Genomic DNA, 17,202 nt, shown 5'->3' with positions numbered 1-17,202 from the left:
CGGAAACAAACTTCACCAAGAATACGGGGAGTCAACCTTTGGGATCCGAGAAAGGAAATTTCGAATTTCTATTTCATAGCATAGAGGTAGACCATCGTATAGAAACTTGGTCAAGAAATTAAATCCGCCCACCTAAAATATTACTGTGTGAAGGGTACGATTATTGAATACAGCTGTGGACTCCCGGATTTTCGGTCCAGAAAATCCAATTATAACACACTTCCCAATCGAATCTTCAGGTTAACCGCCAATCAGAGAAAACAATCATATCGACCTTGAGTGAATACATGTTATGAAAAAAATAATAATGACTTATCAACATGGATTCTTGATGATCCACTAGCTTCCTGTAGAAATATTTCAGTTTCCGTTTTCTTCTCGACTGATGACGAGAGGTCATGCAACCAACAATCACAGCCATCTTTTAGATGCACCTTATGATGGAATTTTGACATAATTGCCTTGAAGAAGCCCCATTAGGCTTTAAGGTCGGATGTGCTAAGAATAAATATTTTCCAAGAAACTGCGGGAGAAACCGCGACAGAAACTTAAAACGTAGTCATCCGCTAAAATGTGCATTTTCTGCAATGTGCAAATTGTACATATCCCGGTCAAGGCGAATGATTTTTACACTCTGGAACTGTTGCATTGTAATAAACATTTTATTAAAACTATGAAAATGAACCATATTATTTTTAGCTATCTTTCAATTGTTTAATAAATATTTGACGGGAGGTCTGAATGGAAAAATTTCAAACAGGGACAACTACATACTGATATTATTACCCTTAAAAAATAATAAAAGGTGTAAAATAACCGTATTCGATTAAAAGTCCTAATCTGATTCCAAATTTTCGACACTAGTTTCAAATGCCTTGTTACAATTTTGACGATGACGATATTGTCTTCAGAAATGGTCCCAAGGCGGCAATTATACCTGTACCATTTTGATTACTTAAGGCCGACAGACATGCCTCGCAGAATGAAATTCAGACCGCGGTGACGGTCTGATTTTTTTTTTTAACTTTTAACCGGAGATGATGAAAAAATAATTACCGCAAACAAGAGAGAGAATAAAGGGCAAGCCCGAATTTTGTTCATGGTTTCGTAATCATTTTGTTCAGGTGTAGTCAGCGACAGATTTCGGCCTGGAAAACATTTCTTAACGAGTAAATTACCACTTTTACTCATGAAACAATTGAATGGCAAAAAATAGAATTTGATAACAAAAATAGCATAATTGATTTCATACTAGGGTGAAAAGAGGTGAGCACGATGAGTAGTAAAGCTTCAGTCGCGACAACATTTTAACGTCTGCGCACTTATTTCCTCCTTAAGATTTTCCTGGAGAGTAAAGGAAGAAAGTACCAAGGACAAAGAAATACGAAGAACGGATTCGAACACGTTACCACAAAATGCTTCCTACTCCTGCACAAACCGCCAAGCCGGCGGTTGTGCACTTTCAATATGATTCACACAGTGCGAGTTTGGTTTTCAACGACATACACGTAGATTTCTAGAAACAGATTGGTGTCGTGTTCCGCGTAAAATAAATGATTAATTACTACAGTTCTGACCTCATGAATACATTTTCTTGTCACCGAACACACATTACAATCTGTACGAAAGAATATGTTACATAAAGTTTGTAATGGATAAGAGTAAGGACCTAATCCACTCTAATCTATTATCTGCTTTCACAGCTTTCGGTATGATTTCTCTCCCTTATTTCCATACGTAGTTGGTTGATATTCGTTTTATTTACGCTTAAAACACTAGAAATATAATTAGGGATAGCAAGCTGGTTTCTTTTTTTCGTATGCTCTCTCTACTATTTGTGATGATATTTTCTCTGCCAATTTGACGCACGTAATTTTCATTGCCTAATATGGCAGCAGTTTTTTGTCGCTAAATGTCTTTCATATACAGAAGCCAACGCTTCGCGTAACGTTCACGTCTGGTGGGTAAGACTTGGCACAAACCCTGCCGGTGGCCCGTAGGGTGTCATGCAGATGCAGAATACAAATATGTCCTAATTCTGCATAATATAAGCTGGAATAGATAAGTTGACGGCGCACTCCTGCTGACACTCTTCGAGCATTTTCAAATGATTACTCGCAAAACTATCGCAGAAAACTTAGGAAAAAACGAGGAAAATTACGGGACTTTTTTCTGAATGATAGAATACACAAAAATAACCTCAATGCAGCATTTGATACATGTCGCTCCATTTAATTAATGAAAGCCTTTAATTTGAGATTGCAAATATTTACTCCGAAGTTGATTACATGATACCTGGCTTAGAGATTGTGAAAAGCATAGGTGTACCTCAAATTAATAAAACGCAAACATTCTTGAATGTAAAATGTACTGCAGCAAATGAACAACATTTTAACCAAGCATTATACGTAATAACTACGACTTTGATGAATAATTCCAAGCTGGTCTCGAAAATGATAGTGAAAATCTAACGAGGAGTTAGTGAGTTTGAAGGAGAATTAAAAATGAGGCTCGGAACTCAACCATCGGGTTTAATGCCCGATCACAGACGACTCGGTAAGGTATTGGGGAAGAGAAACTGATCAACCCAACAACAAATACTAATTTTTTCCAAGATTATTCGGGTCTCCCACCGGGTCCACGTTCGTAGGTTTGCCGACGTTTCGATGGCCGAGTCGTCCATCGTCTTCAGGGCATCGTCTTCATGCCCTGAAGACGATGGACGACTCGGCCATCGAAACGTCGGCAAACCTACGAACGTGGACCCGGTGGGAGACCCGAATAATCTTGGAAAACATTATTCGCCGGGAAAGTACCAGATCATTCTTCAACAAATACTAATCCTCGTACGTGGAGGAGTCCCATCGCAGAGAACGCTCCCACCCCCACACTCCCCCAAATCTCCGAAGTCTCCGAAAAAACACTTCGTACAAGCTCTTTCCGCGAACAGTTGCCAAGGAGGCAGTTAGGGACGCACGGCGCGTAAAACCGGAATTGCACGATTTCCAATTCTCGCATGACCAGCGAATCTATCATTAACACGCACGCGCCAGCACAAACCATCACCAAAACTTTTAGTCCGCTCTTTTTACCGCTGGTAAAATTAGAAACGCAGCAGGATGGGATTTACGAGGGTCGCGTGGGATTTACGAGTGGAGAGAATGTAAGCGAAAGGGAAAGAAACGCAGGCCATGCTATCAATCCCTCAAAACAACTCGCGACGTATAAGTGCCGGGAATCAATCAGCACTGACCTCGAGAACATGAAAAGGTTCCACAAACCCAAACTGCGGTCGAAGAAACCACGGAGTGCGAGAAACACTCGGGAGCACTCTCAGAGGCCTTCATACCGAAATAAAGCGCCCCAGCCCCACCTTGGCGATATTTTGCCAACCGCATGGATTCATTAGCGCTCGCTAATCTTTTTTCAAAACCTCTTCTTAATTGGTGGGCAAGAATGACAGGGCCAACAGATCTCACGATACTATTACAAATTGTTTTCCAAATAAAATTGTGGAAAAGATTTTCACAATTTCAAACATCCAAGTGCAAGCCGGACTAGTCCCTTGATTTGAAAATTCTCGGTATTGCAAAGCGGACGCGTAAATATGAATGGCCAAAATTTACTCTGATGTACAGCACAGCTTGGTGAAGATATAACTCTAGTCAATGAGTATATATCAATCAAAGATATGGAAGTTTTGCAATTAGTCCGAATATTTGTCGTTTGATGAGGAAGGATTTCTCAATCAAACTGCAAATGCATCAGCCAGACGCGAATACGCCGGAGAAGAGTCACGAGACGATCTGCTCAGCCAGAAACCCGAGGGCCGCTAACACGCTTCCTTATATAATTGTTTGGAAGAGTAACATATGCCAGAAATGGAGGATTGGCCGAGCGAGTGGGTCTTATTTCTGCAGTACTATCTGTGTGCATTGAAAATAACGCCACTGACTTAATAAAGTAGCTTTTAAAATTTTTTTCCCCTTACAAAACACTTATTCACGACATGAAACTTTGCCCGCTTCACCTACACCCAAAATTCCCGTAGGTACACCCTAGACGTTCTTCCTGTGAGCAATTTTGGCTTCTATGGTTTCCGGCACCAAACTATCTCAGAGAAATATCAATGCACTACTTTTAAGTTACAGTTTTGGCCCGGAAGAGCTTTCCACGTCAACTTACAGGGACCTCCATCCAGTCGCTCAGGTACAAGTCCATAGTTCACATTTCACGGTCGGCTCATATTATCGATCTTCGATATTGAGCAAAGAATCTCCGATAGTCACAAAGGATGCTATTATATTTTTATGCCCATGGGAAACCGTATGGAGTCAACACACTGGGACCAGGGTGAGCCCCCGTCCCCTCTCACGATCACCTCCCCTGGGGCACTCACACACACGCGCGCGCGCGAATACGCCAAAGCCCTAGTGCCCCACACGACATCCCCTGCCGTCGGTCTAATCCCTCGCGTGCATGTGAGAGCGCACCACGCTCTTCTCCTCTCCTTGGACACGGGTCTATTATGAATCACTGTTCCATTATGGCAGCGTTGGGGGGGGGGGGGGGGTCGTTATATAGGGGCGTTTTGTGTTCCCTCTCCTCCCCCCGGACAATTGGATGGGAATTGGCCAGGTGGGATCGCAAGAGTGCCCCCATTCCTCTCGGCCTGACCCTCCCTCCAACGCTCGCCCTCTTCTCTATGAGCCTCACTCACGGGCCCCCGGTGGGGCCGGGCCCTCCACCCGGGCGGGAGAGACGACCGATCGAGTCCTAGCCCGCAGCCGTGCCGAAGCCAATTCTCAGGCGAAAAATCCCTTGTGCAGGAAATCATGGACCAACCTTTACGGTCATCATCTTTCAGCAGACGTAGGGGACGTTTCGGGGTCCAGTATTATTGCAATGTAAGGAGATTACCTCAAGCAGAAGGGACCCCACAAAATGTTCAATGTGAAGGAAACTTAAGACAATGCCTCATCGAACGATAAGTATGGTAAGCCACTTCTACAACTTAAACCTAACACAAGCTCATTGCTAACTGGAGCCAAATTCCTTTATTTATTCGTTGTTTTATCAATCAGATTCAATTTAGAGCCCTTCGTTTAAATACTACGATGACATACAAAAACAACTGACAAAAATATTAAATGGTTTTACAGCTGAACCCTATCACCAATCACCTTCCACTAAAAAGAGATTATTATCTAACCGAAGTAGGTGATGATCAACAACTGTGAATCCAAACGTATGGGTAATACTAAATTTTTTTGCAATTGGTTATATCGTTTTGCTTATATATTTTACCTAATACATTGTCGCTATCGAATGATAACTGTTCTCTGGTATTGTCATCGCTGGCAAGGTCGCTCCATGCATTTCAATTAACACCACAAACAAATGTTTTTTATCCTTATTTTTTCAGTAATTTATAGAGCGTTTTGTGGTCTAATTGAACGATGAGATCATAAGCGCACAGGCACACACCAGCTTAGATTCACCGATATCGCCGATCCGATATATATTAATTTTGCTTTTTTGTGTGTGATTGAGGTATACGTGGGTCACTGTTTCCCAAACACTCCCAAATGGCCTAGTGTGTGCTCCCTATCCTACTACCCCTAGGACGGTAGGAGTTTGCATAATTATTTTTAGAAATATCTCGCTTCTCATTACTCCGCATGTGTTGTCAATGTATTTAATTTCTCCAATTCAATTTCAGTAACTTAATAATATGTATACTCTGTAAAAATGATTGTTACAATGTACATGTATCTTTCCTCTAATTAATAGGGTTTTCGCAGGTTTTTCACACCCCCCTTCTCTTCGTGGGTGTTTTTCCTGCGTGGGTTTTTACTAGTTGAGCAATGCCACGCTCTCCCTAGCTTTTCCCACAAACCTCATTCTTTGCTCAGACTTTCCTCATTTTATTGTACTGTTGACTTCACTGTCATTTAATTTGAGTATATGTAGGTGTATTCTTAATTTATATATGTATATGTATATGTATGTATGTATGGGTGTACTTATGTTTGTATTTATGTATGTGTATGAATGCATGTATGTATGTTTATGTGTGTATGTGTATGTGTGTGTGGATATGTATGTACATGTGTAGGTATGTGTATGAATATAGGTATGTATGTGTGTGTATGTGTATGTATGTGTATGTGTGTGTCTATATATATGTATATACTGTTTTCTTTTCGATGTGCAAATCTGTGTTAATGAATTGATGTCTGTCTATATGTATTTATGTGTACATATGACTGTATTTATAAGTTTAATGGCTAATATAATATGTATATGACGATGGGTTAAATGGAAGTAGTAGTAGTTTTGAGGGGAGGCGACCGACAGCTAAGGTCATTTGCGCCATAGGGGATGGACAGGAAAGGATGAAGGGTGGAGAGAAACCCGGCGTCGGCATTAGCCTACTCTTTACGAAAGGCGCCAAGAGGTCCGCAGTTTAACGTCCCATCCGACGGACGGCGTACTCACTCAAAGTACCCTCCACAAAGCACCTCAAGTAGGGATCGAGATACCTCTGAAAAATATTCAACACCGCCGGGATTTGAACCCGCGCCCTCAGGGTGGGAAGCCAGTACGTTAGCCCCCGCACCATCTCGATCCCCGTTAAATGGAAGAAGGGACCATTTGGTCTCAATTTCGCCCAAATAAAGACCACTATCTATCTATCTATCTATCTATATCGAACATACGTAATATTTGGGCATATAACTTGAATAGGCACGACGCATCCATCATTTGGCGCAAATGGATTGGTAAAACCATAAATAACTAAAAACATAGCAATGGTATTTATGAATGCTGCTAAGGTACTCCTTGACGCATGGTAATCAGCCTATGATATATCGCTTTGCTCGTGTTTTCCTCCACTACTCGCATTCCTGAGATATTACAAAAAGACGCTCGGGGCGATTTTGTGATCTTGAGAAACATTCACGTGATACCTCTGAGGAACAAGTCCCAACTTCGCTCTTTCCAGCTGCATTAATATATTATGCGTCAGAAAAGAGGACATCGCCGAAGCATAACGTAACGACATTCAGTGTTGATATTTTCATTCCAAACCCTTACATCATGTCAAAGGTTTTGGAATAATAGAGAAGATTTTTTTCTCAGAAACCCGTTGGCAGGGCACCAGGACCAAACGGCTTGGACCACCCCTTGTGGCTAGGGCCACCCGTCACTGCGCCAGGTGCACGCGCCCCCTGGTTCCAGGGCCTGAGCTCGGATGCACAGAGGCGTGGCGCGCACAGTTTGCAATGCAAAGGAGCCATTTGCTCCATACCCAGACGAATACAACGGATCTCAACAATTGTGCGCGGCTCCGAAGTTGATATTAACACATCAAAGGGGTTCAAAGTGGGAGGATGAACTTGGCTTCTGCGCCGATCAAAGAGTTGATGCCCTAATAAGAATGAAAAGGTAACATTAAAGCACTAGCATTAACTAATCTCTAGCAAGCAGGATGGCTCAGACAAAGGAACGATCCAATGTAATCAAAATTCAAATGAAGGTCGAATGATGATTAAGCCACGCATAACGGTTGCGGTGGAGCTAATTTGTCCCGGGAAATTACATTTTTCTTGACTCTCTTTCTTTCTTTCTCATTCTTTTACATGATTCTTAACGAGATCGAGGGGCTGAAGCGCTTCATGGTTTTACCTTCGGATAATATCCTTTGAGTTTATTCATCAAACTCAAATCAGAAGAGGATTTCTTACGACATTAAAGTTTGGTATTCTCATATTTACCAATTATTTGATCGGTGGTTTCGATATGCATCCATAGTCTTACGCAAATGGAGTCATGAAACATATCTATGGAAGATTGTATAGCAGTTTCATTTCACAATAAAACTGATCTAAGCCATTAACGAATGTGATTTAATAGAGCAACGATGTTTTTTCCCTAGAGCATGCAGTTGTTCAGGAGAAAAAAACAACTTCACGATGTTTTCATCGGTTAATTTTCAATCAAAATGTACAGAGAAACTCCGCCAGATTTGCTAAAAATTTGCCACAGGAAAAGAGTAAGCGTAAATAGAATGTTGGAGGAATAAAGATGGGAGCTCTTTGATCCACGAAGGGAACTGTCTAAGATTCTTGAATAACTACAGATCACCTGAGTCTACTTGTTGTCGGGAATCATTCTGGGTCCTCATTACTTTTACAGACTGGGCTACCACGATAAAACAAGTTGGATAGACTCCACTACCAACAGCTACTATTACTTCTTCTTCCCTCGTACGATACATAATTATAACAAAAACAAACGTAACCAATGCATTTTTGGATTAAAAAACAAAAATAAAGATTTGCTCGTACACACCTATTACTGAATCATGCAACCATGCATAAAATTTGTGTTATTGTACGCGTGTTTATGCATCTGAGTAAATAGATATTTGCACATTACTGCATATTTATGCATAAAATGGTGATGTCCTAACGCTACCCCGCCACAAACCCTTGTTGCGGCTAGGGAGGCATGGTGCAAATTCAACTCCAATGATTCTTGCTGGAGAAAGGGTCCACAATGTAGCCCAGCGTATTTCGCAAAAACTCAAAACCCACTGAATTGCGGACACGCAACAGAAACAAATGTCCGTTGGTCTTGGGAGTTCGTACACCCCCTGATAACCCCCCCTAGGAGGCGATTTCCAATCGGGAGAATTCGATCGGGCACGCCCACCGACGCGAGCCACGAATGCTGCCCACGCCAATTGTCCTCGATGGACTCGCAATTAATTCCAAGCGTGCAGGTCGGCCTTGCCCGGCCCCGCACCGTGACATCTGCGAAGTTTTTCTCCTCCGGCTAAACTCCAGATTACGTGCCAGAATCAACAGGTGTGTGACGTTAAATTATAATGCCCGAGCGAATGCTAAGTGACAGGCGAAGGAGAAGGGAGACTAAGGGCAACCTCCCTCCCTCCCCCCAACCCCACCTCTTCCTCGAGAACAACGCGGCGCAACAGGTTCATTCTCCGTTTCGCTGGACTTCGACGGCCCCAAAGAAAAGAAAATCACGTTCACGGATGGAAGCTCCTTCGTTCAATTCCACGCGGGAGCACTCGGAACCACATTGGCCATATGCAGATTGTGAAATAAATTATCCCAATTTTCCGGAAACTATAATTCCGTTAACGTGGGGGAAAAATTACCTGTTTCCAACATTTTATCGTCATGACCCGTACAAATATAAAGGGAAACATTTTTGGAGGCAACGGACGAAATCGATTACTTCGGTGATCGGAGAACGCATATTTTGCGCACGAAAAGGAAAGATATCACACGAAGAGTTGCTGTTTTTCGAATTACCCGGATTACTTTACTTTTCAATTATAATGCATCTTGTGAGAGTAGAATCAGTTCTCGTGCCCCACTCAAGACCGAAGTTTTGTGAGAAATAATAGTCGAGGAGACTACTGAGGCTGAACTACTAAATTCAGTGCCCCCCGATACCCCCAATAAGCTGAGATAAAAATAATACCAAATTACCGAAAATAAAAGAATTTCTTTACTGGCAGGAATCCCCTTTTACTGCCTCCAACTATTGGTCAAAAAAACGGGAGAGAAAAATACGAACATTAACATCACTCTCGGAAAAGTTGTCGGGATGCTGCCAACAGCAAAATGCAAAACGAATGCGAAGCGGGGAACTATGCACTCCCAACAGAAACGAATTCTGATTTGCATTAATTTTTGTAAAATTATTGATGGTCACCCATCGTGATTGAAATATCTAACAAACAAATTAATATCCAACCAACAACATTAATTAACCGACTGGAGTTTAAATCCGCCTGTTGGATTTTTGGAGAAAACGTTTTCTTTCATTGATCTTATGAACAAGAAACTCAGCGGTTTAAATGTCACTCCATACTAAAATCGTATAAAAAAATAAACTTTCGTCCAATTATAGCAAAACACTAGATTAGACGGACCTGGTTACCTCGCTTACAAGCGTAATTCGAAGTTAACGGTCGATAGAAAACAATCCGCAAAAATCGACGGTTTCCCAGAGTAACACACACAAAGGGTTAAAAAATGTGTGAGAAACATTTTCAATGAGCTTTCGAATCAAAATAAAAGTCGCCCATCAACTCAAATACCGAAGATATAAGACTCACAGCAGGTGTAAACCTTTCGTTTAACGCAATTAAATTGGCGCTTGAAATACGCGATCAGCGCTGGCTGTATATTTATGAAATAAAGGTCTAATATTTTCAATATGATAAACCATTACCCCATTAAAAATTTGGCTTAAACCGCGAGGAAGTTCTACCGAATCGATGGGAAATTTTACAAACCTTTCCTTGAATCCCTCGAACGAAGGGATCGATGAAATAGGTAACGCTCAAACTTATCTTCATTCCGTGTTGTTACGATTTGCGCATCACCAAAAATAATGTCACAAGTGGCATTTCAACCGAATTGACAAACGCTAAGATAAACAGTCAAGTCAAGAAGGAGAGTAGTCCGCTTCGCAAGCGAATGGACAAACGACTAGAGGGGAAATTTTGGTTCAAATGAATCCTCTCGTCTCTTGACCGCTTGTGCTAAGTACGGAACCGGTTCACGGCTTGATGCTTATTGCTGGACAGTACTAGAACGACTCCCAGCTTTCGAATTTGCCCATTTATACGCGAAATCATCGACTGACGAGTTTACTACCCTTGATCAACATAATAAGGACAAATATTTTATTTCAGTAATGCATTTTAGACCAATTCATTGCAAACGGACAAATATTTCTAGGAAAACGTACAGAGAATAATGGATACCTATATCCCTTCCAAGATGCAATAGAGGATAAGGCAGCTATCTTCAAATCTTAATGTTATCCCCAGAGCCACATTTTCCTTTCTTACCTGCATAAATATATAAGTTTCAAGTCCATCAGTTGAGAGTAGATACACCGTTTATGAAGTGTTTCTCTAATAAATTTGTAACTTTAGTTGACCTGTCAAGGTTTTACTAGAACGTTTCGCAACAATACAGTAAAAACGGATTTATAAGATGTGAAAACTTGACAACTACACGCAATGGACGAGGGGCACAAGGCACAAAGGAGTATGGTGCAGATCTGGAGTCATTCTTAAGTGGAGGATGCTGCTAAAGAATGCCACTTTTAGAGAATGTAGAGTAGACCACATTGTAAACACTGAATTACAGAGGACATCGGGAAACTAATTTAGGTTAACCAATCGAAAATGAATACATACGGATTTGGCAAGATTAACCGTCACGAGAGACGACGTAGAAGCAAATGCTGTTCTTTATAAATGCGAGACGGAATCAAAGAAAGAAAATTAAAGCCATTAAGTCCTCTTCGATACGAAGTAGCGCATGATTAACCATAGTTACCCTATGCAGACATGAGTGCCGCCAAATTAAATAAGGTAAGTATGTTATATAAAAAAGAGAAAAGTGTAAAAGAGTGCCTGTAGCGAACATGGGGAGATACGGCAATAAACTTTGGATTTCGACGACGGTTGTGATCAGATCACACCATTTCTCTTAAGTCATTGTAGCACATGAAAACAAAAATTTGATGCCTGCGACGCGATCAGAGCTCATGTAACTTTCCATATCAACACCGTTACCCATCCACCAATCAACTAAAGACGATTAAGTACAAGGTGAAGGTGAGCAACAAACACTCATGTTGATCAAGTAAATCCATCTCCAAACATAGTTTCTGAATTTAAAAATAAGGCCAACGCTATCCATTATAACATTGCCGCTTTACAGTAACTACGGCGGTGTCTCAGGGATTCCAGCCAGCACTAATGGCTCGATGCCTTCAGGTGGCAGATTTAGAGGAGGAGAGAGGGATGGCGATAAAGAAAAATCAAAAGTCACGGAGAGAAACTGGTGAACACTCGAAGGATTTAGAAGAGGAGGGCATTGTTTGGAATACTTCCAAGGAACGGGATGGAGCACAGAACTGCGACATGGGCGAATGTCAACGTAAGACGTACAAACACAATAGCATAGTATGAACGAGCAATCTCTCAGACCAACTACGTCACTCACTCCTGCTCTCCTCGACAGGGGAGGGCCATCTCCGTTATTTATCCCCGCCGTTGATTTAATTGAAAAAATGTCGATGCAGCGACTTTCTCTCAGGACCGACACATTATGCGCTATCAGCGCACAACCCGCGGTCAATTACGGCGATGAAAGGGACTTGTTATGAGGGGAGCACTATGCGTTACACTAGTATCGATCTAATTCACGTGCGATACGGGAGGAAAGGCGAAGAGCGCAAGAACGCGCGAAATAAACAATACGTACGGGTACGACGGAATAATGACTTCTTGAATTCCCATCTGCGAGTCTGTTGACTAATCAATCAGACTCACGCCCGACCCATGCTCGACAACAACAAATGCGGTGGAGTCACGCCCAAGGCGATTTTGATTGGACAAACACGACGCCTGGAGAGCCATCATCCCGTATTCACCTCCTCCCAAACTACGAACTCAACCTTTGGTTAGTTGCGATACAATCAAAGAATGTATCAATGAATCGCCATGGATAGCACAACATCATGGAGACATTCCATTTTTCAAGCATCTATTTGCATTTTCCCAATGGCATTAAAACAAAAACTAATTGATGAAGTTTAATCAAAACACCCCATTTGCTTTTAATGTAAAAAATTAAAGCTGGAATAAAAAGAATTTTTCGGTAGTGCTGTCTTGCTTTATTAATACACAAACAATTCTCAGATTAACGACCGCTTCATCGAGCAAATGTGGAAAAGGATTAAGTTAATGGAGGGTGATTTACGCGCCAATAGAGGAATCATCAATACCTTAAACCTAAATACACGTATGCTCATCATAATTATGATAACTGTCCGTCTCGAATATGATTTTACCTTTCACTGCTTCTTACTTCTAGTCAAACTATATGACCCTGACCACAACTATCAGCAACGCTACTACTCAATAATTTCTTTGTATTCAACTCAATACACATTCTCGCCAACTCAAAACGTACCCTCTGATATCCTGGCCATCTTTTACATTTCTGCACATTTCCGAGTACCAATGACTGACAGGGACCATAAACTACTACGTGCGTCGAATTTCAGCTCGCATACAGCAAATCAAGATGCTTCCTTCCCAGAGTCTTTCTCGGTGATTTTTTCATATTCACATAACATCGCAATGAAATGATCAATGACTGCAGTATAAATGACAATCCATAGATTTCTGTTCAGATTTCAATGGTATGAAAACTGAATATAAATATTCCAAAGTCTAGGATGAAGAGGGCGAACATTTTCGTCGGTTTTACGCATTTTCAAATGCATCGATAAAAATGCAATACATTTCAATGAATTTTTCCCGGATCTTAATCCACGTTGGCCTCATGGCCACCGGATGAAAATAAAATACATTGCTTATAAGATTGTGATAATATTTAACACATACGAACGCAACCGGCGATTGCGTGGGAAAAATGAGGCCAAAGACAATTCCTCGGAATTATAATGCTATCATCATCACTGCCACTGCCTAGCTTGCAGTGCTCCCCTCATAATACTTGCAGTGACCATCCACATCTTTTCACATATAACCTGATTGCCGAAATAATTTACATAAAATTCCCAGGATAATTATGGAAACTTCACGGTGGCTTAACTTGAAAAACTCTAGATGGAAGTCTGCCACTGGGCTGTATATATTGAGTGCAAAACAACCACTAAAATTCGTCGCGAATGAGGCAAGCTTCCATAACCTTCAGCAAAACGCTCTGTGAGTATGCAATGGACGGAATGTTATGAAACAACCTGCTCGCGTAATGTCAACGCTAACAACAATCGTGAAGAAGAATATGATCGGTCGATCGAGATTGTTTGACCGCTACTCCCGCAACTCTTAAGTGCCCTTCCGAGAGATTTCAACGGCAGACAAAGCCGGTCACTCGGCTTTTATGCATGCGTGGACTACCCCGCAGGCTCAAGTACATAAATAAAGCGCGGAATCCCGATGAGATTGCGTCTTTTCGGACCGGCGCCTGCCTTCTCCACTCACCTTGAGGTCGGCGACCTCCTGGCGAAGTTGGTCAACCTCCTCCCGGCTGGCATCCGCACCTTCCAGCACCGCCGCCAACTTCGTCTCCAGCTCGCTCTTCTCCCGCCCCAGGGCCGCGAGTTGTTTCTCCAGCGACGAGGAGCGGGGCGGGGGAGAGGCGGACCGCGGACGGCTGCCGCCCCTTGCACCATCGTCACCAACACCGACGCCCCCACCGTGTTTCACTCCCACCGCGATGTCCAACCTCCCGGAGGACGCGGCATCCCCCGGAACCACTGCGGCTCTCCCCTCCTCTACCTCACGGACCACGACTCCCTCGTCGCCCTCCTCCTCCTCCTCCCTCCTCTTCCGGCTCCCGGTGTCCATCCTCGACCTTGCCACCACTCGTCCTCCGCCCTCCTCGCCTTCCTCCCTGCCCACCATCACACCTCCGCCACCCCTGTCGTCCGCCTCCGGCGGAGAGGGCTCCCTCAGCACTCTGGGCGGAGGGACGTCCCCGGAGGACGTGGTCGACGCCGCCGCTGCCGCCGCCGCGGCCGCTAACTTCCGGCGGCCCAGCTGCCTCGGCGGTTGCTGTTGTTGAAGCTGGTCGCCGGCGGGGGGTTGCGGGTGACCGTGGTGATTGCCGGCGGTCGTGACGACGTTGGCGTGGTGGTTATGCTCCAGGTGCTCGGTGGACGCGGAGAGGGACGACGCCTCCTCCCGGTCCACCGCCGTGGCGCCGACGCCCGCCGGCGTCTCCGCTGTCCTGGTGGCCGCCCCGGTACCACCTCCTCCGTTTCGGCCCCTGCTTACCTCCCCCCGGACGATCCCCGACTTGGAGGGCCCCCTGCGGAACAGGGATTTGAATTTCATCATGGTGTGCAGAAGTATACAGCCGCGGAAAATGAAATGTGTTCTATCGTTTTATGCCGTTGTGTCCACGGAATGAAATCCGTTGGGGGGGGAGAAAACCCGTCACGTCTCCGACTCTCGCCCTTCCCCACCACGCCCTCACGAAGGTAACAAAGCCGAACGACACTTCAAACACTTCCCGCGCTCACTGCCCAGCGGAAACCAATGGCTAAACGACGACGCATTCCTCCCTCGACTCCGGGGAAGCGTCTCGGTGCGGCCCGCTCACACGGGCCGGCGGCGGAGGGCGGCCATTCCCCCAGTTGGACGACGCACAGAGGGGGGAGGGGATGAAGGCACAACACATCAGCCTCACGGGCGAAATTGGGGACGACAACAGAAGAACTCGATGGAGACACTAACACTAGGACTAGAGTACGGCAGCGCGACGCAAGGACGAAATGCCACACACTCGCTCACATCCCCAGCGTCGCGAGGGGACGACTGCCGTGGAGAACGACTAACACCGAAAAAACCACCACAAGACCGACGGCCTTCTCCCCTCGTTTCCTCCCCCCTTGCCTAGAGGGGCGGGAGGGGGTTAGAGAGAGCAAACCACCCCGAAAAAACCTCACCCTCCCGGTCCCTTTCAACGGCCTCTTTACTCCCCCTTTCTGCCTCGTTTCTCTCCCCCTTACGGTCACCCACCACCTGTGAAACGGCGTTCGGGACGGAGAGTAGGAGGAGTTGGGACCAGCGCAGCTATTATACGTATTTATGTATTTTCTTTCCTTCCCCCACTCTTCACAATCCGGCGAAGGGATTCAAAAGTCACCGCCTCCCCCGCGTCCGGCCCTAGACAAGAGTACCTTCGACAAAATTATTCCGGGCCGGAGTGAGCGGTCCCAGAGACTGGATGTTCGCGGGGGAAGTTGGTGGGGAAAAAATAGGGGAGATGGACGCTGGAGAGAGAATAGAACCCGACACCTTCACCGAGTGTGCTGAACCGACCGACTGCCGACTCTCTCGGCCCTCTGCTCTTCCTCTCCTCGTGTTCCCTCAAGAACCACTCGCTCGCTCGCTCCCTCCCCTCCCTCGCGTTCTCCTCCGTCCCCATCCCTCGTCCCCTCCCCCTCCGTGCGCGCCTTTTATCAACCTCCCGCGTGCGACGTTGCCACGTGTACAACCACAACGACTGCAAAGGAACACACCGCCAGCCCCCGCTTCTACCCCGCGCTGCTGGAGAAGCATGTGTATGTGTGTGGCGCCCCCACGGCCACCCTTCCTGGAAACACCCAACCCCCCGCTGCATCGGGGGGGAGGGAGGGAGGGATGTTGCTCCGGGGATGGGCAATACATTGGCTGAGGAGAACAACGAGATCCCACAAATACTAGTATCGAATAACGCGGGCGCGCGCGAGGCACCGATTTCGGCGACGAGGAGTCCTTTCGACCCTCGCCGAAATCGGTGCGAGTTTTTTTCCCCGACCCTGCGTTACAAATATTTTTCCCTTGAATAAATAAGCAAAATGGATTAATTTGAAGTCATGACAGCAAATCAACAGCAATCGACCACAGAGGAAACAGACATACTCGTATGTCAGTCATATCATTGGCGATCTGGATTTAAAAAAGGCAATGGATATACTGGCTGATTAAACGTGAGAGAAGTCTCCCCAAACGAAGAACCTTTCCTGAATTCTAGCAAGAATAGCCAATCAGTGATGGCGAATACACAATGTTCAAACGTGCATTAAATTATGAAATCGTTCTGGAAAACTCCTTTCAATAAATACACGGACCGGTACGTAACTTTTGTAAAGTGACCCCCCCTCACAAAACACTGCCTGTTCCACTTTAGACCAAGATAACACACATCTTGTCGACCCTAGGTCATTTTTTGCCACTATGTCAGCAATCTGCCACGATGTCAACAATGCTTCTACAGTGCAACAATTTCAGAGTGTAAAAATTATTCGCCTTGACTGGAATTCGAACCCAGATCCCTCAATATCCGGTCGAGTGCTTTAGCCAGTTAAACTATTGAGGCGTCCTCTTAAACTCTGAAATTCTTGAATCTCATCTGAGTTCGAATCCCAGTCAAGGCGAATGATTTTTACACTCTGAAGTGGTTGCATTGAAATGCATGTTAGCGGACGACTCCGTTAAAAGTTACTGTTGCGGCATCTCCCGCAGTTTCTTTGGAAAAATGCTTCTACAGCCCCACAGTGGCAGTCTTGAGGCACTAGAATCTCCCTGAGACCATAATGAGGAAATATCCTCCAGGC

The 17,202-nt window shown here is 44.6% G+C and overlaps 1 protein-coding gene across 1 annotated transcript in view; it reads right to left on the bottom strand.

Moving 5' to 3' along the window:
• Positions 1 to 17,202, bottom strand: part of spdi (split discs) — a 442,952-nt gene that overhangs the window by 152,558 nt on the left and 273,192 nt on the right. The window contains exon 6 of the mRNA XM_071592136.1: positions 14,081 to 14,909. Within this exon, the coding sequence (XP_071448237.1) occupies positions 14,081 to 14,909 (829 nt within the window). The remainder of the gene's footprint in view (positions 1 to 14,080; positions 14,910 to 17,202) is intronic.

Source organism: Hetaerina americana, unplaced genomic scaffold, assembly GCF_022747635.1.
Source record: "Hetaerina americana unplaced genomic scaffold, ioHetAmer1.1.p SCAF_5, whole genome shotgun sequence".
NCBI classification, from domain to species: domain Eukaryota; kingdom Metazoa; phylum Arthropoda; class Insecta; order Odonata; family Calopterygidae; genus Hetaerina; species Hetaerina americana.
Note: the sequence above shows the minus strand (reverse complement) of the source record. Positions and strands in the feature narration are given on the sequence as shown.